The 25,713-nt window shown below is 43.8% G+C and overlaps 1 protein-coding gene across 1 annotated transcript in view; it reads right to left on the reverse strand.

Moving 5' to 3' along the window:
• Nucleotides 1-25,713, reverse strand: part of C2H4orf47 (chromosome 2 C4orf47 homolog) — a 74,209-nt gene that overhangs the window by 33,776 nt on the left and 14,720 nt on the right. The window contains exons 2-3 of the mRNA XM_030192650.1: nucleotides 24,167-24,358; nucleotides 19,533-19,752 (exon numbers count right to left, since the gene is read on the reverse strand). Of these exons, the coding sequence (XP_030048510.1) occupies nucleotides 19,533-19,752; nucleotides 24,167-24,263 (317 nt within the window). The 5' untranslated portion in view covers nucleotides 24,264-24,358. The remainder of the gene's footprint in view (nucleotides 1-19,532; nucleotides 19,753-24,166; nucleotides 24,359-25,713) is intronic.

Below are 25,713 nucleotides of genomic sequence, written 5' to 3' on the forward strand. Positions count from 1 at the left end.
ATATTTGAATTACAAACAGTAGCCACAAGAGGACTGAAGGGCCCTTTTACTAAGCCACATAGGCGCCTACGTGTGCCCAATTTGCGACAATTCAGAACTACCACCTGGCTACCGCATGGCCCGGGTGGTAATTTCATTTTTTATGCATGTCCACTATTTTCTGGCACACGACGCTAACTGGGTGGTAATTGGCATTGTATGCTCGCTGATGATTACCGCCCGGTTAATGCGTGAGACCTTACTTCTAAGTGAATGGGTGGTGGTAATGTCTCCGGCCGAAATGGACAAGTGCCAATTTTCATTTTGTTGAACATCCATTTTTGGCCAAAAAAAGGTCCTTTTTTTGCAGGTGCGCTAAAAAATGGACCTGTGCGCGTCCAATACATGCGTCTACACCAGCACAGGCCACTTTTCGGGGTACTTTAGTAAAAGGATCCCTGAATGAAGAATTGGATTGGATGCTGCTGGTATAAATTGGTTGGTTGATTCTGGTTAGATGACTAGCGAGCTCATTTTCAAAAGAGAAAAACGTCCAAAAAGTGGCATGTCTGCATTTGGACGTTTTTCTCACAAAAATGTCCAAATCAGCATTTTTGAAACCTACTTTTTCTCTGAAGTCCATCAGAAGTGCATCCAAATCTCAATGGGGAGTGCCAGGGGCGTGTTCAGGGCAGAACTTGTGCGTTCCTAAGACTTAGACGTTTTTCAGCCATAATGGAACAAAACAAAAATGTCCAGGACTAAAACGTTTTGAGCTAGACCTGTTTTTATTACGAATAAGGCACAAAATGGTGCCCTAAATAACCAGATGACCACTGGAGGGAATCAGGAATGACCTCCCCTTATTCCCCCAGTGGTCACTAACCCCCTCCCACCCCCCCACCCCCAAAATGTGATGAAAAACATTACTTACCAATCTGTATACCAGCCTCAGATGTTATACTCAGGTCCATTAGAACAGCATGCAGGTCCCTGGAGTAGTCTAGTGTTGGGTGCAGTGCACTTCAGACAGGTCGACCCAGGCTCCTACCTCCCCTTACCTGTTACACTTGCGGTGGAAACTGTGAGCCCTCCAAAACTCACTAGAAATCCTCTGTACCCACATCATCTGTATGGGCTATGGTAGTGGCGTACAGCATACAAGATAAGGGAACAATGGTGAGATGTGTACCCGGGAGCAATTTATGAAGTCCACTGCAGTGCCCCCTAGGATGCTCTATTGCTGTCCTGGGATGTCAGGGGGACCAGTCTACTAAAAAATGCTGGCTCCTCCTACATCCCAATGGCTTGATTTTGTCCGTTTTGCACTTGAACTTTTTTTTTTTCCAAAAATGGAACAAAAAAACAAAACGTCCAAATCACAAAACGTTGTTCGGAACCGAATTTTTCGAAAACAGAAGATAGACATTTTTCTCTTTCGAAAATGACCTTCTCTTCTATTCAGATTTTTGACGTTTTTCGCAAAACATCCAAATTTGGACTTAAACTATAGAGAGGGGCATTTTCAATATGATGTCTGTCAGATGCCATCACCATCTTTTTAATGACGTTGTTACAATGAACATGATAATGTGCCTGTAGTGAAGGAGAAAAATATAAGTTGTGAACTGATGAAGGTTTTTTTTTAATTATTATGCAAGCGGGTTGAAAGACACTAACAATGGATTATTTCTTTCACAAAGAATACTTCCCTGATGCAGCCCACTGTGAAACATAGTGCTATGTCAGAAGTTTATTTTCTGTGGTTTCATGATGAAGAAACTTTAATATTAAGATAAGTACTTAATATCCTCTACCATTTTGGAACAGTATTCAAAAGATTGTATTGGAAGAAAAGTGGACTTGAAAAGTGATTTGTGATTTATAATTTAGATAGATAGATAGATAGATAGATAGATAGATAGATAGATAGATAGATAGATAGATAGATAGATAGATAGATAGATATAGTGAATGAGAGAACTTTGGGAATTGCATACTTACAGAACAGCACATATCCAGATTATTGCTATTTGTGTGTGTAGATGTGTACATATGCACATACATGACTAGAATACTGGCATTTACATATGTTTATGCCACCTAACTTTAGGTGATTCCTTATAGAATTACCCCTTAAAGGGGCAATTCTATAACAAGGCACCTGGTAGGAGCCTATTCTATAAAGGAACATAGGTACTTACATTCCTTTATAGAACACGCACATAGGTATATACATATAAAGGCATGATCACTTATGCCAGCCATAGAGTTAGTAAATGTTAATACCAAAGTGCTAACTTACAATGTTCTGCATGTTATACACATAAGTTTGGGTCCTGCCAATGCTTCACCCCTATGTATGCCCCCCTTGAAAATATGTGCTATGCGCTGACGACTTCAGGTGAAACATCTGATTCCACCAGACCAGCTTCCACCATTGGTGTGTTTAGAGGGCACATAGCTCCGTTAATTCCGGCATCAGAAGATGGGGCACATAAACAGAACGAAGAGAGGAACGCTGACCCCCCCCCCCCCTCTATTGAGAGTGCCCCTCTGGTGAAAGAATTGCTGAGTGAGGTGCTCACAACTGGAGTTGGACTGAGGCAACAGGCTGGAGAAGAACAAGATATGTTGTAGTCTGTCTCAGGAGACAGTGGAGGAAGGCTGGCAGTTAATTCTGTAAGATTTTCAGATGTGTCTATCAAAGATGTCTGGGACAGTGGCATAGCCACAGCCCACCCACTTTAGGCTCAGGCCTACCCCAAATTATTTCTTCTTTAGTGTGGCTGGTGGAGATTCCCAAGCTCCGCCAGCTGAAGACCTCCTCATAGCCGAACAAATTTACATCCTGGGCAGCCGGTGGCAGTGCCACCAAGTCTGCTACTCTAGCCTCAAGAGAACGGACACGTTCTCTGAGAGCTAGGAGCTCTTTGCATCGGACACACACATATGACATCTCACCAACTGGGAGATAATCATACATGTGACACTCAATGCAAAAGACTGGATAGCACCCCTCTCACTGCTGGACTGCTGACTCCATCTTAGTGTTTTTTTAGTTTTTCAATCATTTAAAACTTGCTACAGAATTAAGGATATTAGCCTAATATAAAAGTGTCTTTTAGTTTATATAGTATATTGTATGATTTATTTAGTGTTTCCTTCTTAGATGGTAATGAAATGTATTTAAAACTCTGTAAAAGCACTCCTTGCTTGTTACCCTAATTACAATAACTGACTATAAATGAAGAGTTGTCCTAGGGTTGGGTGGGAAGACTAAAATAGATCCTGCAGTGCCTGCTAGATTCTGTTAATGCCATGGTACAAAGTTTTTAAAACTAAGTGGAAAAGACTATGGAGATTAGTTGATAAAATTTGCTTTTTATATTTTTTATTTTGCCTAACACTAACCTACAATTCCTCCTTTAAACCCCAACCTTTAAGTTCCCAAAGCACAAAGCAAAATAGCGTTCACTTACCAGAGAAATGGCCTCTTCTCTCGGAACTTCTCAGAAAGAAAGTTCAGTGGGACCTTTCCTCTTTATATAGTTTTGAATCTAAGGGGCCTTTTTTAAACAGGCTCTTTGAAGCTGACTCAGCAACCTATGCAAGTATTCTACTTCTCCACACCTTAATTAACACTTAATTGAGGTCGCTGGATGAGCTACCTCTCCAGCAGCCAAGGAACAAAAAATAACTGCCTTTTAGAACAAGAGATCTTGGCTGTTTAGTTTCTACCTCTAGAAAAGATTTCAGTTTAAAACTATGGGAAAAATGCCTATTTCTAGAGAAAATTTCAGTTTAAAACTATGGGGAAAGGACTATCAGGCTTATTTTCAAAAGAGAAGGGCACCCCATCTTTCAACACAAATCGGGAGATGGGCATCCTTCTCTCAGGGTCACCCAAATCGGCATAATCGAAAACCGATTTTGGGTGTCCCTAACTGCTTCCCTTCGCAGGGAAGACCAAAGTTCACGGGGGCGTAGCGAAGGCGGGACTGGGGCATGCCTAACAGATGGGTGTCCTCGAGCGATAATGGAAAAAAGAAGGGCGTCCCTGATGACCACTTGGCCGACTTTATTTGGTCCATTTTGTTACAACCAAACCTCAAAAAGGTGCCCGAACTGACCAGATGAACACTGGAGGGAATCGAGGATGACCTTCCCTGACTCCCCCAGTGGTGACTAACTCCCTCCCACTCTGAAAAAAACAACTTTCAAAACTTTTTTTGCCAGCCTCAAATATCATACTCAGGGGTCCATCACAGCAGTATGCAGGTCCCTGGGGGGGAGGTGTGTGTGTGTCAGCGGAGGCATAGCGAAGACGTGGATGTCCTTCTTTAAAACATTTTGGACGTCCTGAACTGCCCCCTCCCCAAAGGGACAGCCAAATTTCAAGTGGAGTGGAGGATTGGCCTAGTGGTTAGAGCACTGGTCTTGCAATCCAGAGGTGGCCAGTTCAAATCCCACTGCTGCTACTTGTGATCCAAAATCCAAATAAATAAAGGGGTTGTCGGAGGCATAGCAAAGGCATGGACGTCCTTCTCACAGAAACATCCTCATTTAGGACGTCCTCAACTGCCTGTCACAGGGACGGAGGCATAGAAAAGGCACCTAACACTTGGATGTCCTTCACCCGTACTAAAAAAAAAAAAGACAACCTCAGGAAAACGTGGGTACCCTGTTTGATTATTCCCCCCCCCCCCCCCACTAGTTAATGATGCTTGCTTTTCTCTCTCTCTCTTTTTATTCCCCCTTAATACTAAACTAGATCCTGCAGTGCCTGCTAGATTCTATCTGTTAATGCTGTGGTACAAAGTTTTTAAAATTAAGTGGCATAATGGAGATTAGTTGATAAAATTTGATTTTTATATTTTTATTTTGCCTAACACTAACCTACATTCCTCCTTTAAACCCCAATATTTAAGTTCCCAAAGCACAAAGCAAAATAGCATTCACTTACCAGAGAAATGTCCTCTTCTCTCGGAACTTCTCAGAAAATGGACATGTGGCAAAATAAAAATTGACGTGTGTCCATTTTGGGTCTGAGACCTTACCGCCAGCCATTGACTTAGCAGTAAGGTCTCTTGTGTTAACCATGCGGTCATCTCCTACACGTGTCAAGTCAGAGGTACAACCCAATTTTCGCTGCGCACCAGAAAATAAAAAATATTTTCTGCCGCACGTAGCAGATGCACATCAAAAATGAAATGGATCACGCAGAAGCTGGGCGGTAACTCCAAAATGATGTGCATTCGGCACGAGTAGGCGCCTACGCGTCTTAGTAAAATGGTCCCTAGGCGTCAGAGTTGTCTTAAATAAACATCTCTTTCAGACTATTTTAACTGAAATGTGTTGTTAGACTTTGCATCTATATTTGCATTTGTCTATACAATACTGTACTTTATATATATTGTTTTGTTTACAATAAACCTAGGTTTAAAGAAAGACCTTTTGTAAGCTTTCATTGAGTGTTAAAAGTTCCTTGTTTGGATATAACGGACCCCAATATCAGACACTATTTTTGATGGTCCCCAAAAGTCCCATATAACAAGTTCTACTGTACTTATATGTATATTGGCTACATGCACATATGCATACATGCATATAAGTTAAGCAATTTTCAAAAGCCCAATTTCTATACATTAAACCCTATTTTGTGCATAGAAATGCCTGTGAAGTTTGTCTTCTTGAACATAACATTTTATAATCACATTCTATAATCAACAAACGAACAATATATAAAATAAACCTTGTTGTGTGCACAGAAATGCTTCTGAAATGTGTCTTCTCAACATAATAACATTCTATATTCAACCTACTAATATAAAATGACAATTATCCCTGCAAGAACAGAACAAAATGGGCGAAAGATGACATTTTACCAGAAAATATGAGTGAATCATAAAAAGCATTATAATGATAGTGTGAAAGTTAAAGAAGGGTAGGGGAGTCTGATACAGTCAGTAATCAGAAGGTGGCAGTATAAAGAATGTTTTGACCTATAATAAATGGAAAAGCACATGATCAGTTCTTTCTTATCAGTTCTAAAGTGTCAGAGAATTTTAGGGGGACTTTTACTAAAGATTAGCTAGAGTTATCTGCAGCAGGGCCCATTGGAATAAAATGGGACCTGATGCAGATAACTCGAGCCAACCTTTAGTAAAAGACCCCCTTAATTTCCAAAGTCCTGACTTCTTAGATTAATTTAAATTTTCCATTAAGAGGTCAAATGATTCTATAAACTAGTGAGACGGTGTTCCACTTTTACTCTGGGTACCACCCAACTATTTTGGCAAAAAGGTTGTTTTTTTATTGTAAAAATACAGAAAGTGGAAGCATATTGAACCTTGCACTTGATTCAAGCAGCTGAAGTGGCAAAAACAATCACATGTCTATAAAATTTACAAGAAAAGACCAGGAGCAAGGATAGCAGACTCTCCTGAAAATCATGCAGGCACTTCTGACTACAATTTCATGGTGACAGATATTTCTCAAACATTTACACCTATATGTTATTACAAAATAGGCTCCCGGGAGGTGCTCAAGTGCAGCTGCTGAGTGGTGGTGTATGAGAAGACTCCGCAGGTACAGCTTTAAAAACAATGAAAATTGAAATTCCAGGTGTGATTTTTTTTTTAATCCATACTAACCTTATGAAGATGTCTTCTCAAAAGTAAAACAAGACTGAAGCCGCTTTCAACATGAATTCCAGAGTTAAAAGACAAAACCCCAAGCTGGTGTCTCCTTGCAAAACACCAACTAACAAAGATGGTGCCAGCACTCCACCAGACATTACAGATCAGCTTAACAACATCACCGCATAACCAAAAACAATGCAGCAATTAAGGGTATCTAGGCTGATATAACATAGCTTAAAAATCATTTTCTACAATTTGAAACCTGACTCTTTACAGTGGAGACTGGATCCTGGGGTTCAATTCCCTCTGCAGCCCCTGGGCAAGTCACTTAGGGCCCCTTTTACTTAGCGGTGGGCTTACCGCTCACTAAACAGGAAGTACTGCCGGGCTACCGCAGCAGCCCGGCGGTACTTCCCACCTCTAGTGAGCCGTCATATCCAGCATTACAAACATATATTTACTTTTGTAGCACCGGAGTGTACCAGGCGGTAATCGGACAGTGCCATGTGCTACCTGGTTACTGCTGGGTTAGCGCAGGAGCCCTTACTGCCACCTCAATGGGTGATGGTAAGGGCTCCCTAAGAAATGGCTGCGCAGCAAGTGCTTTACTTGCCGCATGGCCATTTCCTGCAGGAGAGACTTCCCTTTTACCCGCTGCAGTAAAAGGGAGCTTCAGCACGTGTGAAAAACACATGCTGATGCCAGCGCAGGCCCCCACAGCTTGGTAAAAGGGGCCCTTAGCCTTCCATTGCCCAGCAGGTACAATATATACTTAGATTGTGAGCCCATTGGGGTCAGTACTAATACCTGTAAAGAAAATTGTATATGTTAACAGCTGTGGACCGTATTCTATAAAGGTTATGCTCTTAAATTTGAGTTCCTAAATTAGGAGCATAATCTATTTTGGAGCACAGAGTATGCAAAATTGGCTCAGTAAAAATCTGAAATATTGATAAAATTCACATTATTCATGATACTTTGTTAGCTGTTAATTTAGATTGTATTTTGTTCTTGTCCTATTGCTACAACTTTTAGAAGCACCGCTATGGAATAATCCCCTTATATGTATAAAATGTAAACACATTTATTAGCTTACTAGTATAAAAGGCCCGTTTCTAACACAAATGAAACGGGTGCTAGCAAGGTTTTCCTTGGAGTGTGTATGTTTGAGAGAGTGTGTGTGAGAGTGACTGTGTGAGAGAGAGAGTGAATGTGCGAGTGTGTGAGAGTGACTGTGTGAGAGAGAGAGAGTGAGACTGTGTGTGAGTGTGTGTGTGAGAATGAGAGTGTGTGCCAGGGTGCCCCCTCCCTCCCAGGGGCCCCCTTCCCTCTCTCCGTCCCAGTTCCAGGGTCCTCCCTCCCTCCCAGTTCCAGTGCCCTACCAGTTCCAGGGTCCCCCTCCCTCCCTCCCAGTTCCAGTGCCCTACCAGCTCCAGGGTCCCCCTTCCCTCCCTCCCTGTGAGTTCCAGGTTCGTCCCCCTCTGCCTCCCAGTTCCAGGGTTCCTCTCTCCCTCCCAGTTCCAGGGTTCCCCTCTCAGTTCGAGAGTACCCCCTCCCTCCCTCCCTCCCTCCCTCGAAGTTCCAGGGTCGTCCCCCCCTTCCAGGGTACCCCCTCCTCCCTCTTCATCTGTAACAGCTGTCCCTTGTTTTTTTTTTTTTTTTGTAAATGGGGGGAGGGGGGTTGGTGGGTTTCCGGGCTTGCGAAATGGGAGGGAGTGGCAAGGGGCATTTAATGTGGTAAGTGTTGTTGGGTTCTTATAGAGAGAGATGTGAAGGGCTACAGCAAACAACAGCTGTTCGTTTCCAAGGGGCACGCAAAGGACTGTTGTGGGAGAAGAGGTCTGTCTGGAAATGAGTCAGAGGGAGAGGGGTGGCTGGAACTGAGTCGGAGGGAGGGAGGGGGGTCTGGAACTCGGAGGGATGACTTTTAAATTCTGGGTGGGAGGCGCAGTGGAAGGCGAGTGGTGACCTCGAGGGGGGGGGTGCGGCGCGGCAGCAGTGGTCAGACTCGGGACTGTAGTGGGGAGAGTGGGGAGGGTTTGTGTGTGTGTTTGAAAGTTTGGGAGGGGGGACCGGTGGCAACTTCGGGGGGGGGGGGTGGAGGGGTGAGCGGTGGTAGTAACCTGGGGGGGGCATGGCTTTGCGGCGAGGGCGGGGCCTCGTGCTGCTGTCATGCGGTTGGTCAGTGCTGCAGGTGACGTACCCGGAACTACGTGTCGTCAGTTCAGGAGATGGAGCCTTACAGAGCGCACGAATGCTTCAAGGCTTCACTTTCTCGGCTTCAGAACTTTGGAGGTGCTTTTTATTATATAGGATATGGATTAACTGTGGTATTTATCTTTTGAAGGATATTATGGGGCTCATTTTTGAAATAGAAAAACATCCAAAAAGAAGCACAAAGTAGCAGATGGACATGTTTTTTTGCAAAAACATCCAAATTGCTATTTGCTATTTTTGAAACACATTTTTAAGATGTTTTTCTATGAAGTTCATCTGCAGTGTGTCCATATCACAAGGGGGCAGGCATGTCAGGGTGTGTCGGGGGCAGGATTTGGGTGTTCCCACAACTTGGACATTTTCCAGCCATAATGGAACAAAGCAAAAATGCCCAGGGCTAAAAGCTGGGCATTTTGGTCTGGACCTGTTTCAATCAAGAATAAGTCAGAAAAAGGTGCCTTAAGTGACCAGGTGACCACTGAGGGATTAAGGCATGACCAACCCTTACTATCTCAATGGTCATTGACCCCCTCCCACTCCCCAAAGAGGTGAAAGAAACAGTACATACCAGCCTCTATGACAACGTCATATGTTATGGCCATTCCTGGAGTAGCCTAGTAGTTGGTGCAGTGCACTGTAGAGAAGGGGACCAAGGCCAATATCCCACTCTGTTATACTTGTGGTGTGAACCCTGCAAAACCCACCAAAAACCAACTGTACCCACATATAGGTGACACTTTGAGGCATAAGGGCTATTGTAGTGGTTTACAGTTGGGTACAGTAGGTTTTTGGTGGGTGTTGGAGGGCTCCCCATAAAATAGAAGGGGGTAACAATGAGTAGTGTACCTGGGACTTTCTATGTGAAGTCCACTGCAGCGGTCCCTAGGGTAGGATGTCTGTGTGGCCAGTCTACTAAGAATGTTGCCCCCCCCCCCCCCCCACACACACACACACATGCCCCAATTGCTTGTTTTTGTGCATTTTTCCCTTGGACTTTTTCTTTTTTCAAAAAATTATCATAAAAGAAAAACATACTACTACTACTACTACTACTATAAATCTCTTCTATAGCGCTACCAGTCGTACGCAGCGCTTTACAATTGAACATGAAGAAGACAGTCCCTGCTCAAAAGAGCTTACAATCTAAATCAGGACAAACAGACAGGACCAAAAAGGATAAGGGAAGGACAGACAGATGGACACATAAGGATAAGATAAAAGTTACAAGTCAGGAGTCGAAAGCAGCATCAAACAGGTAGGCCTTTAGCCCGGATTTGAAGGCAGTAAGGGATGGAGCTAGACGTAATAGCTCAGGAAGCCTATTCCAGGCATAAGGTGCGGCGAGATACTGAGCTCAAAACGTCTAAAACCATCTAGGAAATGGCCATTTTCAAAACAAAAAGATAGACATTATTCAGGTTCGAAAATGGCCATGTTCATCACTTGAGTTTTGGACGTTTTTAGCAAAATGTCCAAAATCAGATTTAGAAGTCATATTGAAAATGCCCCTTTATATATGAGAACTTGATTAGCTCCTTTGAGATCCTATAAAGCAAGTTCTCTCTACCCACCTCACAATTCTTTCAACATAATAAATCCTAATTAATAAATATACAACCGTTCATATTTAATATCTAAAAATATTATGGGGCTCATTTTCAAAGCAGAAAACATCCAAAAAGTGGCACAAAGCAGCAGATGGGCATTTTTTGTTCTTGTTTTTTTGTTTGTTTGTTTTTTTGCCAAAACATCCAAATCGCTATTTTCTAAACCAATTTTTAAGACAGTTTTCCATGCAGTTCATATGCCGTGCATCCAAGTCACAAAAGTGTGTGTGGGGGGGGGGGTCTCGGGGCCAGGATTTGGGCGTTCCCAAAACTTGGACTTTTTTTCTGCCATAATTTAAGAAAAAACGCCTGGGGTTAAAAGTTAGATGCTTTGGTTTAGTCTAGACCTGTTTCAATCACGACTAAGTCACAAAAAGGTGCCCTAAATGACCAATTGACCACTGGAGGGATTAAGGTATGATCCCCCCTTACTCCCCCAGTAGTCACTGACCCCCTTCCACCCCCTAAAGATGTCAAAGAAACAGAACATACCAGCCACTATGACAGTTTCAGACAGGACCGCTGAGAGACTGAACCGGGCCAGGGCAAGGGCTGCCACCGCCAGGCCCGGGACAGGGCTGCTGCTGCCCCCCCCTCCCCCACAATCGTCATCCGCTGCCACCCCCACCCAATCACTGCCGCCCCCCCCCCATCGCTGCCACAACAGGAAATACCTTGGCTGGCGGGGATTCCGAGGCCCCGCCAGCAGAAGACTTCTTCCTCCAGCACTGACTGCCTGCCCCAATGGCTGCTTTTCTTCTCAGGGCATGCTCGCCTCAGAGGAAAAGCAGCCACTCAGCAGAGCAGTGCTGGAGGAAGCTCCGGGTCCTCCCCAGCCTCCAAGGGGGGCCCGGCGCTGGAGTTCTCTCTCTCCTGCTCCTGTCGGGAAGCAATCACTCGGGTCCCGTCAGGAGCAGGAAAGAGAGAGAGAGAGAGAGAGAGAGACTCCGGCACCAGACCTCCCTTGGAGGCCTGGGCCCAGGGAATATTTCCCCCCCTGCACCCCCCTCTCGGCAGCCCTGGTTTCAGATGTTATAGCCAGTCCTACTACAGAAGCAAGCAGGTCTCTGGAGTAGCCTAGTGGTCAGTCCAGTGCACTGTAGAGAAGGGGACCTAGGCCCATATCCCACTGTTACACTTGGGGTAGAAAGTGTGAGCTCTCCAAAACCGACCAAAAACCTTCTGAACCCACTTATAGGTGATACCTGCAGACCTAAGGGCTACTTTAGTGGTGTACAGTTGGGTACAGTAGGTTTTTGGTCGGTTTTGGAGGGCTCCCCATACAATATAAGGGGGTAACAGTGAGATGTGTACCTGGGGTCTTTTATGTGAAGTCCATTGCAGTGCCCCCTTTAGTGCCAGTCTACTAAGAATGCTGCCCCCCCCCCCCCCCCCATACAGCCTAATGGCTTTTTTTTGTGCGGGTTTTCCCTTGGACTTTTTCTTTTTTTCAAAAATGGTCCAAAAAGATAGATGCACTGAGCACAAAAACATCTAGTCAATGGCCATTTTCGAAACAAAAGAACGTTTTTCTGGTTTGAAAATAGCCATGTTCGCTACTGGATTTTTGGGTGTTATCCTTAAAACATCCAAAATTAGATTTAGACATATTGAAAATGCCCCTCTAAATCTACATGTAACTCCTCATCTCCTGAAATATTTAGGGTACTACTAGAAGCATTACACTTAGGTGAATCCTCACTCTTTTGGTCTAAGACCAATAGACTGTTAGCATCTGCTTCACCATTACAATCCTTATTTTTTCATGATGCATAAAGTTATGTGGATCCCAGTAAAACAGAATAAGATAGGTAACACACACTCTAATCATTGTTGGTCTTCTAGTGATTTATTCACGTGCTAATTTACAACCTCTTTGGTCTGCAGTATGAGAGCGGGTATCTCTTATTTTACCTGTTAAACCTATATTGCTGTAAAAAATTATTACATTTTGCTCTCTTTATCTGACCATCTTTCCACTGAAAACAAGAAGCTTTTGACATTTTGATCGGTAGCATTAAAAACAGTATTTTCTAAATGGAAAGATAAGCGTAACATTGCTGAAAAATCAAAATATATTATCATATATATATTGTCACATCAAATTATGTTTCACTTGTTTGTTCATTGTTCATTATTCTTTTGTTGTTTAACATTCAATAAAAATCAATTTGAGCTTAATAAAATAGGCTCCCAGAACCAATCCCAACAGCAAATTCTCACACACAAATTTACACCTGCTCTGAAAAAGAAGTACATTTGTGCATGTACCCTGTGTATGTGCATACTTTGCCACTCCATCTTTGCTCAGCCCAAACTATGCCCCCAGAAAACCTAGACACAAATCACTTGTAAAAGTAGGTGCACTCTTATCCATAGGGCCTTTCTCCTTTGAATGATAGTGAAATGAGGAGTCAACTGGGGTAATATAAATACCAAGCCCTTGGGGAGTTGGTCTTTAGCTCCTGCTCCCTAGCCATTTCACTACGGAAGTAATGGGAGCTAATGACTGACTAGCTCAGCCAGGCACTAGAGAAGAGGAGTGGGTAAACAGTAACAGAGCCTATATCTAGCCAGCGCTGCACTGGTTCCTAGTAGAACTTAAAATAGTCCTCCTGATGCACACCTGGGCAAAATAGGGTTACACAGGTTTATCTATTGCCTGGCAGAAGATTGTGGAGTAGAGGGAGAGAAACAAATGAAAATAAAAATTGAATTCTTGTGTTTTGTTGTAGTTAATGTGTGTCAAAGTTCACACCTGTTTGTATATTTTACATTGTTATGAAAAACTAAATTTTCTGTTAAGTATTCTGATAAGGTCAATCATGCACTGGTCTGGTCCCAAAAGTACTCCTCCCCTTCTCTGTCTGCTTGGTCACCTTGGTAAGCTTCGTGGTCTGTAACATTATGCTTATGCAAGGATGCACTCTTTGGGGTCAAACCACAAACCAAATCAATAACCTTATGATCAGGATACTCAAGGAAAATTTTAAACTATCCTGGAGCTGAAGGCTTTTAAAATTCAAATTTTCTGATGCTTTGGAACTGACAAGAAAGATCTATGCTTTAAACTCATTAAGAGTCAAAATATTACTTTCTGTCACCTCTGATTACCCCCTCTCCCTGCCCCCCCCCCCCCAAACACACACCTTTTACATTCAGACTATCATTGGAATTTTTTTTTTTTTGATTCACTAATATTTTTTGCTAATGTCTTCTTTAGCTCACTCTGGTCTGACCTGGGAAAAAGTGTTAGCTCCCAAAACCTAGCCAAGAAATGGATTGTCAGTATAGAAAAGTGAAGATACTTACCTGTAGCAGGTTTTCTCCAAGAACAGGTCATTAATTCTCACATGTGAGTGATGTCATCCACGTCGCCGGTGTGGAACGTTTTAAGAGAGTGCGGGACCAACAGTACAGTACAATAGCAATACAAAAACAATTCCAAGGGGAGGTAGAAGGGTATGTGAGAATGAATAGCCTACTGTCCTCGCCTCGGACACGACCTGCTACAGGTAAGTATCTTCACTTTCTCCGAGGACATGCAGGCCAGTTAATACTCACATGTGGGAATCCCTAGCTACTAGGCTTAGCAAAAACAACAACAATAGGACAAATGAAACTCGCAACGGCAAGTTCAAAATAGTAATCAACCTAAAACTATATACATACTATATGAGGGTGCAGCCTGTAACAGAACAAAACAGGCCTAGGAGGGTGGAATTGGATTGTAGACCCCAAACAAATTCTGCAGAACTATCGGTCCAAGCTGACCAATGCGTCAGGTATCTTGCTCAAGGCAATAGTGAGATGTGAATGTGTGGACTGAAGACCATGTTGAAGCCTTGCAAATTTCTTCTATAGAGGCTGACCTCAAATGGGCTACTGATGCAGCCATGGCTCTCTCACTATGACATAACCCTCAAGAGTCAGCCCAGCTTGGGCATAAGTGAAAAAAATGCAATCTGCCAGACAACTGGAGATTATGCGTTTCCCGATGGCGACCACCCCCCCCCCCCTTTCTGTTAGGATCAAAAGAAACAATAAGGCATGAAAGATGGAACTGTCTGAATAGTCATTCCAAAATCTGAAAACCGGAGAAATGAATCCCTACAGGATAGAGCCTGCAGCTCGAATACCTAACGAGCTGATGACATAGCCACTAGGAGCAGGAGTGTTGCCATGCTACCTCCTGGTGATTGCACTGTTGCAAGCCCTGGGGTGTGTGATCAATTTTTCAAAAAAAGTCACCTGATTACCACCCAGACTCTGGAGCATCTGGGGGTGCATTTTGATACAGCTCAGGACCGGATGTTTCTTCCGGAGCAGCGGCAAGGCAATCTGCAGGGGCAGATTCGCTGTCTGGTTTGGATGTCAAGCCCATGTTTGTGGGACTATGTGCAAGTGCTGGGGTTCATGCAGTGACCCTGGAAGTAGTGCCCTGGGTGAGAGTGCACATGCACCCATTGCAGCAGTCATTGTTGTGCCTGTGGTCACTGGTGTCGCAGGATTACAATGTGCGTCTCCGTTGGATGCCTCAGGTAAGGAGCAATATGGGCTGGTGGCTTCTTCCTGCCAGCCTGCGTAAGGGCATGCCATTAGTGTCTCCTCAGTGGATTATGGTGGTTACAGATGCCAGCTTGTCGGGCTGGAGAGCTCATTGTCTACACCGCTACCCGCAGGGTCTCTAGACGCCAGTGGAAGCGCATTGGTCGATTGATCGCATGGAGCTCCAGGTGATTTCAAGGGCTCCCTGAGTCTTTTGTGAGCTGTTGGAGAGCAAACTGGTTTGGGTGCTCTCAGACAACACAATGGTGGTGGCGTATATAAATTGTCAGTAAGGCACTCAAAGTGTGCCTCTGGTAGCAGAAGCATGGTGCCTGCTGCAGTGGGAAGAGAGCCATATGCTGTGCATTTTGACAACCCACATTGCGAGAAGGGTCGAAGTACAAGCGGACTATATCAGCAGGATGCTACAGGATCTGGGCGATTAGGAGCTATTGGCGGCTGTCTTCGGGAGCTATTGGCGGCTGTCTTCAGGAGTATTGAGCAGAGATGAGGCACACCGGTGATGGGCCTCAATGCAACAAAGGTCAACACCAAAGTCACCAGGTTCTTTAGCAGGTGTTCGGTTCAGAGGGTTTGGATGCTCTTCTCAGGCCCTGGTCAGAGGTGGAGCCCCTCTACAGCTTTCTGCCATGGCCGATGATTGGGACAGTGTTGCACCGGATCCAGTCTCATCAGGGCTTGGTCATTCTGGTAGCTCTAGACTGGCTCCGGCGTCTGTGGTATGTGGATCTGGTTTGACTTCTGGTCACCGAGCCGCTGCGCCTGTCCCTGTCTCCCGGCCTGCTGGTCCAGGGGCTGAGTGCAGATAGAGAATGTCTCCTGCTTTGGTCTTATGGCCTGGCCCTTGAAAGGTCAAGATTGAGAAGGGCTATTTGGACACAGAAACAGAAATGTTCTACCACTATGGCATATGCTCGAGTTTGGCAGACTTTTGAGGCATGGTGCTCAGCACAGGTAGTGTCTTCAGCAGCAGCGTCTCTGCCGCAGATGTTGGCGTTCTTGCAAGAGGGGTTTCAGAAGTGCTTGTGCATCTGGATGTTGTGTGCCTCTTACGAGGGGCTAGTCATCTTAAGCCCCAGCGCCCCTGTGCAGAGTGGAGCCTCAACTTGGTGCTTCGAGCGATGCAGGGCAAGCGGTTTGAACCTTTGTGGAAGGCCTCGGACGTCACTCTCAAGGCCATCATGGGGCAGAGTGGCAGAGATGGCAGTTTCTGTTGACTAGACAGCTTAAGCATACATGCCTGGTGCAATAATAAAATGAATTCAGGGGTAAAGGCCTCCCCAGCTTCTGGGGCCCCAGAACCCCCCCAGCAGCCTCAGATATTATCCCCCCGACGAGGACAGCAGCTGTAACGCGGACGGAAGCACCCCTGAAGTTTTAGACACGGGGTTTAAAATGGCCGCTGAGGAACTAGAAGGAGCTGTGTCGGGGAAAGAATGCTGAGGAGAATGTGCTTGTGTGCAAGCAGCACAGGGAAATTCCTGCTTGGCAGGAAGAGGACTGTCCGCCCCCAGCAAGGCTGAATCCTGCTGGACAGAGACCCAACGCTGGTTGCTGCTTCCCACAGTGAGAGAAGTGTGTCACAACTTCTGCCGCCATGCATCACTGGGCAACGTGGATGATGTCACCCACATGTGAGTATTAACTGGAGAAAAAAAGTATCACCTTACATTTTTTTTGTCTTTGTTAACCTTCATGTCTGTGCCTTCTAAATTATGTTACCAACTTATGAAAATTGCAACATCCAAGTCCATCAGGAAAAATTCCCTTATCAAGCTGATACTCAGTTGCCGTGGTCAGTGTTTCTTTTAAATGCCTACTGACCATCGCCACTATCCGAACAGAAGTGATATTGAGCCCACTATCTGGATTGCTAACCAGATAAAGTTAGGACACCAATAACCACCTTTACTCCACCCCCATATTCTGCCCTGCAATGGCAGAAGGAAGAAGTAAGTCCTCTTATGCTCAAAAATAAATGAAGTGCCTATCTGTAATCTAGGAAATATGTCCCATCATAATTATATGTTGGACTTCTGCATGGCCCCGTCAGGATTCCCAATAATTCAGAGGCAAAAGGCAATATAAACATAGTAACATAGTAGATGACGGCAGAAAAAGACCTGCATGGTCCATCCAGTCTGCCCAACAATATAAATTGGTGCCTCATTTTAGCTGCCACAAAGAGGCATATTTAGCATTAATTCTGTAATGGCTTAAGGGTGCCCCAAGCTGTTATAGAATATTAGTGCAAAGCCACACTGGTGCACCAAAGGTTAGATGTGCCTACTTATAACAAGTCAATGGCTGACATAAGTGGGTGCACCAAAGTGCACCAAACAATGCACATAGCTGATAGTATTCTATGACTTGCATGAATCGCTTGGCGACATACCCATGACATGCCCACATGCACAGCTGCTTGACAGTTGCACGTTAAGCACTGGAAACTATATAGGTCGCCCAAAGTTGGGTGCTCAAATTTGAGTGATCACAGATCTGTGCATAATCTACTTAGCTAATTAGATGTTATCAATCAATAATTGGTGTTAGGCACTTAATTGGTAGTAATTAGGAGTTATGTGCGTATCTACTCCACCCCTACTCTATAACATGTATGCCTAAATTTTTGGCACATAACTCCAAAGGGGGTGTGACCATGGGAGGGGCATGGATGGGTCAGAGATGTTCCCAGAATTTAGGCACGTTATAGAATAATGTCATTTATTGTATTGTATTGTAACATTTATACCCCGCGCTTTCCCACTTAATAGCAGGTTCAATGCGGCTTACAAATATAACAGGTTTACAAGATAACACAAAATGAATAAAACAGCTGAATATAGTATATAAAGAGGTGGACAATAAAAAGTGGGTAAGTAAGATGGGTAAGGGAAGAAGGTGGTAGAGGTAGGGAGTGGGAAGAGGGTGTAAATTGGGATAGTGTGTTGTAATTAAGGAAGAATGTATAATGATGGCTGGAAGAGGGATGAAATCAAAAAGGGGTAAAAGAGGAAGTGTATTTCAGGTTCTGTCATAAGGTCGGATCCTGGAGGCGCAGAAGGATCTTAATTTAAGTCAAGTCCTTTGTGTAGGCTTCCTTGAAGAGGTAAGTTTTTAGCAGCTTCCAGAAGGGTAAATGGTTCTTGACTGTTTGAATCGATCTTGGTAAGGTGTTCCAGAGCTTGCTACCTATAACGGAGAAATTGGATGCATAATATGTTTTGTACTTGATTCCTTTACAGTTGGGAAGATGTAAGTTTAGATACGTTCGAGAAGATGTAGAGCAATTCCTGGCTGGAAGGTCAATCAGATTGTACATGTAGGCTGGGGATTTATGTGCCTAATGGCCATTATTTATTTATTTTTATTTATTTAGATTTGATATACCACCTAATTCCGATGAACAGGTTAAGGCAGTTTACAAAAATTATAAAAACATACTACAAGAAAGGAACACCAAACTTTTGTTGAAAGTTAAGACCAATCACACCAGAGGAGTACAAACCAAGCTGAAAGTAGCTGCAGGGAGGAGGCCGATCAGTTTGACAGACCCAAACACCACTAAAAGCTAAACTGAAAAAAAAAATGGGATTTTAGGGCCTTCTTAAATCTGAGAAATGACTGTTCCATATGAATGTGAGATGGCAGATTGTTTCAGAGACTAGGGACTAAGTAATTCAGAGACTAGGGACTAAGTAATTCAAAGGTAAATGTCTTTTTGATTTGAAGTGAGCAGATTTAGGGCCCGGCAGCACCAATCGATGGGAAACTAGTGACCATAAGGCCCAGGTAGAGGTGTATAGTATGCTTAGATAAGCAAGATAGTGGGGTAACTATGTAATAGGCTTTGTGAGTTAAGCAACAGGTGTAAATACTCGTACCCAAACACTAGGTGCAAGATGTGCACTAATAGTGGGGTAACTACGTAATAGGCTTTGTGAGTTAAGCAACAGGTGTAAATACTCATACCCAAACTCTGCATGGAACAACCTTTACAAAATACTAGATTAGTGCACATCTCGCACCTAGAGTTTGGGTATGAGTATTTGCAGAATACTAGCTTAGCGCAGATCATCCTGACACCTAATTTTGGGTGCCATTTATTGAACCTCCCCTAAGTGATCTAGGCACACTACTTATAGAATAGCCATTATTGGTGCCAATAAACTAGGCACACTATTGGCGTCCAACTTTAGGTGCCAGCTTATAGAATTGCCTTTTATGTTTTTATGTGCCCCGCAAAGATACCAAGCAAAACATGGATTTTTTTCCCATTTTCCCACAAATCAACTGGATTGGGCTTACTTCCTTCTGCCATTGCAAGGCAGTACGGTAATGATTTTTCAGAGACACTATCTGGACAATGATACTGAAAACTGACAGATAGCACCAGTCATTGGTAATTATATGGATAGCAGGTGCTGCTATGTGGATAAGTGCATCTGAATTTCAGGCCCATGTATCTAATATGTATGAAACAAGGTCTAACATGGGCACTTATTTCAGTACTTACCCTTTTTTTGACTCACTGCAAGGAAGGAAGACTTTGCCTAGGTTTTTTTTGGCTTGCTCTAATCGATACTGTCTCCTTAGTTTGATAGGGTTGGAGTAACCCTCTCCAGTAAAGACCCTCTTGAACTGTGCATCGAAGTAGCCTGCTTGCAGGTCAGACATCATTTTAGAGCCTCCAGGAAACATCTGTCTACCCTTACCTGCTGTTTCATTAAATGGTCCTTAAAGAAAACATATATAGTCAATATCAGTAAGCATTTAATTAAATACAAATTTTCAAATTAAAATAAGAGTGGCAGAATAGAATTATCATGCTTCTTTTGTTTAAATGTATAGCTCAGTGCTTATTCCTCAATTGTTTGTGAACCCTTATCTTTGAAGATACATGATTACTTCTATTATACCTCAACTTTCCTGGTAAACAACTGTTACTCATGGCGGAAGACAACTGGAATACTAAGTTAATGGCTTATTTCAATCAGATTTATATAAGATACCACAATTCTAGCCAGTGTACAGTTCTCAGGTACCTAACTCGATTCAAATAAACAAGTTCTTCAATAAAGAAACCTCACATATATATTCTTCAGAATGACATCTTTAACTTTCATGTTCAATTTTATTGATTTTTTATATAACTTTTTTTTTATATATATATGTGGAGGGGCATAATCAAACGGCGGTCCTGAATCGTATTATCGAAAAAGATGGCCGGCCATCTTTCGTTTCGATAATATGGTTGGGGCTGGCCAAATGTCAGAGATGGCCGGGTTTGAGGTGGCCGGCATCGGTTTTCGCCGATAATGGAAACCGAGGCCAGCTATCTCAAACCCGGCCAAATCCAAGGCATTTGGTCGTGGGAAGAGCCAGCATTTGTAGTGCACTGGTCCCCCTCACATGCCAGGACACCAACCGGGCACCCTAGGGGGCACTTCTAAAAATAATAAAAAAAAATTGCTCCCAGGTGCATAGCTCCCTTACCTTGGGTGCTGAGCCCCCCAAAACCCACTCCCCACAACTCTACACCATTACCATAGCCCTTATGGGTGAAGGGGGGCACCTACATGTGGGTACAGTGGGTTTTGGGGGGGGGTGGAGGGCTCCCATTTACCACCACAAGTGTAACAGGTAGGGGGGGGATGGGCCTGGGTCCACCTGCCTGAAGTGCACTGCACCCACTAAAAACTGCTCCAGGGACCTGCACACTGCTGTCAGGGAGCTGGGTATGACATTTCAGGCTGGCATAAAGGCTGGCAAAAAAGTTTTTTTTTTTGGGTGGTAGGGGGTTGGTGACCACTGAGGAGTTGGTCCCGAAGAGTCATAGCAGAGCTGGCGCTAAAAAGAGTCTGGGGGGAATGTCCTTGAGACAGCTCACTTCTGAGCGAAACATGCATGTCGGACAGTAGAACCCCTGGGTCCAATCGAAAAAAGATCTAAAAGATGTTAAGTAATATATATTTAAAAAATGTCTAAATTAAAAAAAATGGAGAAATATAATTAAGTGAACCAATGAAGAGGTGGGTGCTGTCTATATTGCCATAAAAAGAATTTTGCTGGCGATGAGCACTGCTGAGGTCATTATATATATATAAATTTATATAAAATCAATAAAAGTGAATATGAAAGTTAAAGATGTCATTCTGAGGAAGACAACTGGAGCCAGCATGGTACAAACTTAAGATTGTGAGCCCTCCAGGGACAGAGAAATACCAGAATGCAACTCACCTAGAGCTAAAACTGAAAAAGGCACGACCCAAATCCAAATAAATAAAGATATAAATGTGTAGACCATCACCTAGAATGATGACTTCTGGAAGACGAGGGAGGGGAACAGCAAAGAGCAGCTGCAGTCAAAGAAAATAGTAGGTCCTGACAACCATAGAAACTCAACAGAACATACTTTTATCCATTGGGGGGGGGGGGGGGGAGTTCAGACAATTTTCAAATAGACAGATTTTGGAATTGCCTTCAATATGTACATCAAAGTACATAATCGTTCCTGCAGGGGTGGCATTAGGGTAATCATGTTTTTTTGAGTTTAATATGTCCTTGCCAGAAAATTTACGTCGGTAAAACCACAAGAACTTTAAAACAAAGACTAGTGGGCTCACTTTCGAAAGAGAAGGACGTCCATCTTTTGACATAAATCGAAAGATGGATGTCCTTCTCCCAGACGTCCAAATCAGTATAATCGAAACCCGATTTAGGACGTCTCCAACTGCACTCCGTCGCAAGGACAGCCAAAGTTCAAGGGGGCGTGTCAGAGGCATAGCGAAGGCGGGACTTGGGCAAGCCTAACACTTGGACATCTTTGACCCATAATTGAAAAAAACAAGGACGTCCCTGACGAACACTTGGACATTTTCACCCAGACCTGTTTTTCTTATGACTAAGGCACAAAAAGGTGCCCGAAATGACCAGATGACCACCGGAGGGAATCGGGGATGACCTCCCATTACTCCCCCAGTGGTCACTAACCCCCTCCCACCCTCAAAAAACATCTTTCAAAATATGTCGTGCCAGTCTCTATGCCAGCCTCAGATGTCATACTCAGGTCCATGACAGCGCATGCAGGTCCCAGGAGCAGGTTTAGTGGGTGCAGTGCACTTCAGACAGGCAGCCCCAGCCCCATCCCCCCTCCTACCTTTTTTTTTCATTTGTGGAGGAAACAGCGAGCCCTCCAAAACCCACCAGAAACCCACTTTACCCACATCTAGGTGCCCCCCTTCACCCATAAGGGCTATGGTAGTGGTGTACAGTTGTGGGTAGTGGGTTTTGGGGGGCTCAGCACACAAGGTAAGGGAGCTATGTTCCTGGGAGCATTTTAAGAAGTCCACTGCAGTGCCCCCTAGGGTGCCCAGTTGGTGTCCTGGCATGTTAGGGGGACCAGTGCACTGCAAATGCTGGCTCCTCCCATGACCATTTGGTCGTTTCTGAGATGGACGTCCTTGGTTTCGATTATTGCCGAAAATCAGAAATGTCCATGTCTAGGGACAACCAAATCTAGTCCGTCCTGACCATATTATCGAAATGAAAGATGGACGTCCATCTTGTTTCGAAAATACGGGTTTCCCCGTTCCTGGATCGGGACGTTTTGCAAGGATGTCAATATCAGAACATGGACGTCCCTTTCGAAAATGCCCCTCTACGTATTATCAGAAAAGGCCTCTTGTTTATTGTTCCATCTATTGCCCCATCTGCCTATATATGTGAAATCTTCATGTTTACACCAGGTTTGGAAACAGTGCTGTACAATTTAACATAGAAGGACAGTCCCTGCTCAAAGAGCTTACAATCTAAAGGACACGTGAACAGTCAGTCTGATAGTTGGGTCTGCAGACTGGAACAGTCAAATTGGGGCAGTCTGGATTTCCTGAAAGGTAAGAGTTAGGTGCCGAACGCAGCATTGAAGAGGTGGGCTTTAAGCAAAGACTTGAAGATGGGCAGGGAGGGGGCTTGGCGTAAGGGCTCGGGAAGGTTAAGCAGGTTGAAAAGGGAAGGACTGGAGATATTTGGGGATGTCACAAACTTGAACAACTAGTGGTGATATTTAGCTGCTATCCCACCAAGTTTATCGATTTGATTAGAACTGTCTTAGCTGTCTTAACTTAAACTGATAATTTGTATAAACCGATAGTGCTGCTGAAAATCCCCATAAAAATAAATGAATGTCATATTCTTTTTAAACAGAGGTTGCTCCACTAAATATCATACTCTGTGATTAGGGTTCTATTGACACATGTCTGGAGGATCAGGGAGATTCTGACAGGGCTGGTTTTTTTATATTCATAAATACGCATAGATACGTGTATACATTCCAGAAAGTATTTGTTACATTTGTACCCCACATTTTCCCACCTATTTGCAGGCTCAATGTGGCTTACATGGTACCGGAGGGGTGTTGATATATTCTGGAGTAAAACAAATACAAATAATGGTTAAGTTGTGGTAGGAAGGTTCATGTGGCCAATCCAGGTCACAAATACCTGGCAAGATCCCGAAAAAGTTCAATACATTTTATGCTGCTTATCCCAGAAATAAACAGGGGATTTTCTCCAAGTCAATTTAATAATGGTCTATGAACTTTTCATTTAGGAAGCCCTCCAGACCTTTTTTAAACCCCATTAAGCTAACTGCCTTTACCACATTCTCTGGCAAAGAATTCCAGAGTTTAATTACACATTGAGTGAAGAAACATTTTCTCCAATTCATATTAAATTTACTACTTAGTAGCTTCATCGCTTGCCTCCAATCAACTAATGGATCCCTCCATTCCAGGACTCCCCTTCTCTCCTTCTGGTCAATGGCAGAGGATGTGCAGGTAACTCAGACCTGTAGACAACCAAAGACCCTCCTTCAGGCACAACTCTCACCTTTATGCCCTACTAATCTCCTCCTCCCCTGTTACTCAGCCCAGAGACCCTTTTCTCCCTGCACTTTCCCTCTGTATTTGATTTCAAAACCCTCACCATGGGCTGGGCTTCCCCCCACCCTGGGACTTCTTAGTCACTCCCCCTGTGACCCTCAACAGGGATTATTTCTCTTTGTAGAAGTAGATGCTGAATGTACAGAACCACAAAATCAAAAAAAGCTCATTCCTCACAAGTCCATCTTTAAGAGGAAAAATATACTTACTGTTTAACGATGAAACATATGTATCTCCAATTGTGATGTATTCCATCTCACTGAAGAGGCCAGTCCTCTCCATGTCGGTCTTTCCTTCTGCAGCCATAGCTCAGTGATGCTGGGATCCTTGGCTAGAGTGTGAAACTTTGTGTGGCTCTTTCTGGCACTCTGAAGGACTATTTCAGTTCTTCCTACATGTGCCTAAATAAACAAAATTGAATATCAGTGACAGATTAAATCATGATTCTTAACAAGTAAGGTACTAATCTGAAGAAAGTAAAACCCTTTTCTCTACCTCTGCAGCCAACTTGAACAATTTGTAGCAAGTCAAACATATAAACGGCGAGTGACCGTACTCACTCGCAAATGCACAGTAGAGACGTATTGACGCAGGGGCGGGACAGACAGGGAAACTGCACGAAGGGGAGGGAACCGCTGAGGTCGCCACCGCTACCCCTCCCCCGGAGTCGCCGCTGCCGCCACCCCTCCACCCGGCCGTCTCTTCGCTATTCAACTTACATCTCCGCAGCAGGCAGATCAGCTGAGCTGCCGTTGGCCTTCCTTCCCTGCCTGTGTCCCGCCCTCGCTGACATTACGTCACACGAGGGCGGGACACAGGCAGAGAAGGAAGGCCGACGGGAGCTCAGCTGATCTCTGCTTGCTGCGGAGATGTAAGTTGAATAGCGAAGAGACGGGCTGGGTGGAGGGGCGACGACCCACCAGCCCGTTTTAATGGACTCAACGGCTAGTAAGGTACTAATTGATCTGATTACTCAATGCGTTTTCCCCATAGGCACAAAACAGAACATAATCATTAATGTACTCTTTAACTGACAGTCATTTAAAAAATAGAGTATAGGCACATAATAGAGGCTTTAACTGGAAAAGGAACTACAGAAATGCATGTTCATAAAGGAATAAAACATGCTTAGAATTCAGTACAAGTTTGCTGTTTTCCTAAAACAGGAGTTGTAAAATCATCAGGGAAAGTATTAAATATCCATCCATCAGTAAGTAAAGTCCTCTGCAGTCTGGAGAAGGACAAGAAAACTGCCACTAAGGTGGTCATTTTAGAAGGGCTGCCCCTGGACAATAAACACCAGTCGTAAGTGTCAGTTAACTGCTTGTTTGGACCCAGAGTTTGCACCAGTGATTTCGTTTACCTCTTTAATAGGTTCTTCCTGGACATCCAGGTTTGTAAAATCTTGTATTTACATGCCTAGATTGGAAAATAGGCACTTATACATGTAAGTGCCAATATTTACACATTCAAAACCCCGATAAAAACATGTTTCTTTCTATAATGGATGTCCTCATTGTACATGCTTTGATCTACACATGAACACATATTTTACAAATGGGAAACTCTCCGTATTTTGACTTGGATGCTCTAAGCAAAACCAAGCTTTGCACATTCTAAATAAAACAGGACATAATCCTTAGAATTACACAAAGGCAGCAGTTCTATAAATTGACGACCTTGGGCTTATGTGTCACAAAGGGTTGTGTGTAGCACCAATTCTATAACAACTTAACAATATGCCTACATTTTTATG

The sequence above is a fragment of the Microcaecilia unicolor genome, chromosome 2, assembly GCF_901765095.1.
Source record: "Microcaecilia unicolor chromosome 2, aMicUni1.1, whole genome shotgun sequence".
Lineage (NCBI taxonomy): Eukaryota > Metazoa > Chordata > Amphibia > Gymnophiona > Siphonopidae > Microcaecilia > Microcaecilia unicolor.